Source organism: Athene cunicularia (genome assembly GCF_003259725.1).
Source record: "Athene cunicularia isolate RWA chromosome 5 unlocalized genomic scaffold, athCun1 chr5_part1, whole genome shotgun sequence".
Taxonomy (NCBI): Eukaryota; Metazoa; Chordata; class Aves; order Strigiformes; family Strigidae; genus Athene; species Athene cunicularia.
In genome coordinates this window covers 9,030,559-9,036,558 of record NW_020799101.1, presented here as the reverse complement: position 1 = coordinate 9,036,558, position 6,000 = coordinate 9,030,559, and the positions used below count along the sequence as shown (strand labels likewise).

The window sequence follows — 6,000 nt, the reverse complement described above, 5'->3', positions numbered from 1 at the left end:
TATATATATATATATATAAATAAATAAAATATATATATATATAAAGCCTCCTACTCTGAGCGGACTACAGTTTTCCCAAACGTGCCTTCTCCCTTAAATATCTGCTGTTCTCCAGTCAAAAGGTAACTTGTTACTTCCTACTTTGTCACTAGATGTTTAATTTCACTTGCTGCTGTGTTCAATTGTGAAATAGTTTTATTTGAACTCTGCAATGGAAATGTATTTGTTTTCTTGATTGTCCTTTCTTGAACGTGGTGAAACACTATTACACTTTTTATTTACTACTTCTGCTTGTCGTCTGGAGATTAGTTCAGGCTTCACTGTGATCATCTTTATTTCTTTAGAAGTTGGGGCTGTCTCTACATTATCTTTAAACTTGATATAACCCTTGCTGCCTACTGAACTTCTGTTTTACTGTTTTGCTTGGTCTTCTTTTCAGAAAGAATTTGATCAGACTTGGGACAATTCTTCCTTTTTCCCATTGTCTGATCTGATTTAGGTTTGTATATCAGTTTACTTATTTCTGACTGTAATTTTTCTGGGCTGATTCCTCAGACTAGGTCTGTCAGGACTTCCCTACAAGTTTTCTTCTGTTTCAGTGCAAATTCCAGGCTGTCTTTAGGCATAAATGTAGAAGAAGTTTGGAATGTCTTAAAAGACCCTGAGCTCTTCGGTTCTGTTGACTGAACTAACAAGATTCCTTAATTCTCAGAAATAATGTCAATTAGCAACTTGGGGATTTCATTGTTTTCTTCCTTTTCATTAAATGCAAACAGAATCCAGCTTCAGGTGGTCACTGGTTGGTGACCAGCTTTTTACCAGTGTCAGTGCTGGTTACAAAATGAAAACAACTACTGTTGGCTCAGTGTCAGGTGATGAGATCTGTCAGCCCTTGCATCTAGGAGTAACTGGGCCTCACTGGCATCCATTGGTTTGATCTGCCTGATAAAGGGATGCTTTTCATCATATTCTGGCCTATATCAGATAGCTATGCTCTATGACAAAACTTTATGATAAGAACAGCTTTTACTAAGCTCTTGGCTGATGTGTTGTTTTGCTAAAAGTGTTTCCATCAATAAATCATCCATTTAAGTTTTTTATAAAATTTTAATTATCTCTCTGTTTTTACTGAATCTCCCTTTGCTTTAGTATTTTTTGGTGGGGAAGATTTGGAAAATGTTTCCTGTCTTTTTGTCCTATACCTTGTTACAACCACACTGACGTTCTTTTGATTCCCTCTTCTGCATAAAATTGTTTAATCCTTTTATTTTCTTCTATGTTTGAACCCTCTTCTTTTTATTCTTTCACTGTGATTTTCAAATACATATTATTTAATATCTTACAGGTTAAAAAAGGCTTCTCAAGAAGTAAATTCTGAAACAAAAACTAGACACTTCATACTAGTAATCTCTTTTCATCCCATGTAATGTGGCTACAATCCATGTTATAGGAAAAATTCCTCATTTTCTGGGAATGTGACATTTTTACAGTTCATGATGAAATATGTTTTAGCTTATAAGCTTCTCTATTAATATTCACAGATTTGTAATTTCTTATTTTTCTTCTACACCACTAATAAGCACATAGTGTACTTTTCACATAAGATGCAGCTGACAGGACGATCAGGAACACTGTTGTGGAATTATATTTTTGGTCATCCCATGTACATCACTTGAGACATAGGATGTGTGGGAGCAAAGTGGAGTTCATTGTAGAGTGAAGTTGTAAGGAAAATCCATTGTCATCCTGTAACATTGGAAGAGCCAAAATCCAGATGGTTACTTCCTGCTACAGAGAGCAGCAAAGAAAAAAAATCTAACTCTACACTGGACAGTGAGAGGAGGTAGAATCATTATCCATAAGTGCCTTAATTTTATTTAAAATAGCACCTTATTAATACCTAAAATTCTACCTGAAAAAGTAGAATTTGGCTGCTTTCTTATTGCTTCTTCTGTTCCTAGGTCCTTTGGTAGGAAGTAGAGATGTGGGCAAGCTCTGTCCACCCAAGGCAGAAGATTGCTGTGAGTCTATTTCTAATTTCCATTTCAGACGCGTGAGCAGGAAGAGCTGGAGGAAGCTTTAGAGGTAGAGCGACAGGAGAATGAACAAAGGCGACTCTTCATACAGAAAGAAGAACAATTACAGCAGATGATAAAAAGGAAGAATAAGCAGGCACTCCTGGATGATCTGGTGAGTAACACAACCAGAGGCTTTGAACGCTCATTAGCAGAGCAAGTATTAAGTACACTGACATTCGTTTCTATCACGGTTAACTGTGTGGAATTAACACATCTGCCCCTTTGTTTCCTGTCTTGGGTGTTTTGTGTTACTGTTCCCTCACCTATTATTCATTTCAATGTTGCAAACAACTCTGGTTTTGGTAGTCTAAGGACTGGACGAAGAGTATTTTGGGGATTCATAGATTTAATTGGTCTCAGTGTTCAGAATGTCCAGTGCTGGTTAAAAATTAATTATAGGAAAGCATTATTGGTTGTTTCAACATGAAATTAATCTTGGATAAGATTCTAGCAAAGAAAAGTGCAGGAGGGTTTTTTGGTATTTGAAGGAGGCTGTTTTCCTGGTTCTACCTGTTTTGATTCTTTTGGGGCTTCATTTATTTTCCTAGTGAGCTTCCCTTGAAAGCTCTTTTCTTGTCACTACTTGACATGTGGAGGTATATTTCAGAAATTGCTGTAGTGACTCCAGCCACTTTACCAGTTTACTTATTAGTTGACATCTGACTGCATACATGAAGAAGAGCTAGTAGAGAAGTTTAGATTTCTATTTAATTCATTGACAATATGAATAGCCATAGGCTTTGACTGTGAACAAGGATGGCTTGCATTAGCATAGCTGATATAGTGACTACTTTGCCTTGAACCTCTGATGTATGGTGGGTGAGTTTCTGTCATGTCTGAAGCCTGCTTGTTTTGCCTTCAGCTGCAGCTGCATCTGCTTTGGTGCATGGCTGATCATGCAACTTGTGAGGGGGATAGAGAGAAGCTACTAGGTTGGTATGGCCATAATGCGAATGCTTAATGTTGTTGGCGTGTTAAACAGTCCTGAACAGTGGTTGATAATCTGGCGTATTGAAGCAAAATGGTAATCAGGAGCTATTTTATGAGCTCAGCCACCTCTGCAATGGGAAGATGGTGGAGACCAGGGGACACTGACCTCATGAGTTGTTCAGACATTAGTCAACCCTTTTTTGAGTCAGAGCACCTAAATAAGTGATTCCTTTGTATTCAGAAACTACTAAAAGAAGATCTCTTGCCTTGAGTGTGTAATTTTCTCTTACTGCACACTTTTTGTGTATGAGTTTCTCCTTTTGAAGTGAACAAAGCTTGGATTCATTGACAATTGAAGAAAAACTCAGGCTACTTCTGGAAATTGTGTTAATCTTGTTTTTGGCTGAATTTACTACTGATTCTGCATCTGAAATGCAGTGATGATATGTGGGCATAGAGAACCTCAATAAATGTGTTACTGAACCAAGATTCACATTTCCATTTTTTTAATGCATGCATTTGTACAGGCATGCATGCACACACATTCACATGCTCAAACAGCCTTGAGAACAGTCTGTGTGTAACCTTGAAGGAAATCAGAATAATGTAGTATGTATGTATGCTATGTCTACATCAATGTGGTTCAAAGTGCTTGGCAGATTTAAATCAATTTCTTATTTCAGTTTATCTCACATAAATATAATGTTAATTGCTGCTTTGTATTCTTAGTTCTTATTCAAGATACAGGTGCTTTTCTACTTTTCCTGCAAAAGTAGAGTTCTGCTTTGAACCAATGCAGAAGACTCTGACGTGAAGAGAGCATATCGATGTGCAATTTAGGAGCTTCAGGGTCTCCTGAAGGGTTGCCTGTTTCTAAGCTAGGAGTCCTGGCAACCTGTCATTGGTTTTGCTGAAAGGAGCTGTTTTTTCATTTTTTGTGGACAAAAGCAGAGATGAGCAGAAAGGTTCTTTTACAGACTTGAGGCATTTTCCCCTTTGCATCCAGCGTTCTTTTTTCACTTTAAAGGTAAAAGTGCTTACAATCCACACAATTAGGTTTGAGTAGTAGATCAATCAATAAAAACTCCACTGTAAACTTGAATTTAATGGCACAGAATTGGGATTTTTGACCTGTTTTCCGACTTACTTCAATCCTGTTCTAAAATATACTCATAACTTACTAGAGACCAGTGGTGGTGTGTGTGTGGTGTTTTTTTTTTTTTCCCAGCAGTTGGTTTTACTGGAAACCTACTTTACCAGATGGCTTGTGGAAAGAATGGTTATAAATAATCCTTAAAACATGACCAAAATAGGTAGTTTTAGCTGTGATTGCATATGTATTGCTATTAAAACATATTTTGATATTCTAAAAACAACAGAAAGGTGATTTTTAAAGGCTGAGGAAGGAAACTGGGCCACTTTAAGTTTTGTGTCTGCTTATGAAGGGGCACTGTCAACTTAAATTTGAGCCAAAACTTGTTTTGTAATACTAAAAGTTTATAAAACCAGAACTGAAGTGTTTGTATAATGACTTACAAAGTCTCTGGAAAACCAGCAGTTGTTAAACAAATAAACATTTCCTATGGTTTCTGAAGTCCCTCTAATGCTGTGCTGTAAATCTGAAAATGAAGCTGATAAGTAAAACCTGATTGAGAAATGCAGCGAAAGCCAAGCATAAGCAGTAGCAGCGTAAAGAATTACATTTAAAAAAAATCCCTCTTATCTGTGGTTGCTGGTACTGTGCTAAAACAACAAGGGTTGAGTTCTGGCTACAGTGATACCAGTGGCAAAACTACTGACTCAGCAAGATTGTCAGTGTAGAGGAAGGTGGGAAGCTGACATGTCACCAGTTGGTTTTGAATTGTCTCTCGGATGCATCACCTGGCATTGGGAACCTGCAGCCCCATGCGACCTGGGTCTTGGTCAGTTTTTTCAAGATTTCCGTGCCCTCCATACAGGGCAGCAAGAAAAAATTGAAACCAAATGTTTTGTCTGGTACAGATAGAGGTGTTGGGTCTTTTCTCTTCCAAGAGGAAAATTCTACCTTTGGTGCTTAAACCCTAATGACTGAGGAGATTCACAGTTTGTTATATATATTAGTTATAGTATTGGCATATTGAGTAAAGTTCTTTACAAAAGTTTTTGAGAATACTGTTCCATCTTCAAAAAGCTTATAATTTAGATAGTCCAGAGGCAGGGAAGAAGGCACAGAAATGTTAGGTATTTAAAATGGTGTGCAGCAGGCTCTGGTTCCTGGTCAGCCTGGGGAGTGCAGTGGCTCATACAGGATGGACTGGACCTGGGGCCAAGGCTCCACGAACCTGTCCTGGGCTGGGAGCAGGGAGGAGAAGGCCAGAGTCGCTTGCTGGAGTGGTGAGCAAGGCATCGCAGGCGGCTCAGGCTCTGCAGGCTACTGGAAGAGCAATCAGGTGCTTTGCTTGGGCTGTTACTTGTTGCCTGTTTTGCCTCCTAGTACTAAATTAGGCAGATTTTGTATTACCTTAATTATACATTCTTTTAAAATAAAATATCTACAAGCACAACACCTTGTTGTAATTTAGACTTGTAGTCCCAAATGCATTTTAATGCATTTACATAGTATTGGAAGGGTTATGTGTGTCGTTTTTTTTAACCTTCTAGACTTGAATAATTGGGGCTGAGTAAATAATTAAATAACTTCCCTTATTTACTATATAAACTCTCTCACCTGTATACAGAGGATTACAGATCTGCTCTTAGATGTCTTCTGTGTTGTGGGACTTGCCCTTACCTCTTCAAGAGCCCATACTTCCCAGGTATGAGTAAAATGGCATTGCAGCATGTGGCAAAGAGGTTTTCTGTTGTGGCATAGCTCGGTCAAGCAAAGGGCAAGATGCCCTAGAACCATCATGCGTCCACACTTTTACCACAACCTCAGGGTTTTTAGAGATGAGTCTTCCAGAAATTTTTGCATATAACTAGCTTTGTTCGTACTGTTGGACAGTTTGTTTTC

The 6,000-nt window shown here is 38.1% G+C and overlaps 1 protein-coding gene across 1 annotated transcript in view; it reads left to right on the top strand.

Moving 5' to 3' along the window:
• MNAT1 (MNAT1, CDK activating kinase assembly factor) overlaps positions 1–6,000 on the top strand; it is an 89,882-nt gene that overhangs the window by 14,275 nt on the left and 69,607 nt on the right. The window contains exon 5 of the mRNA XM_026849221.1: positions 2,050–2,190. Coding sequence (XP_026705022.1) covers positions 2,050–2,190 — 141 coding nt within the window. The remainder of the gene's footprint in view (positions 1–2,049; positions 2,191–6,000) is intronic.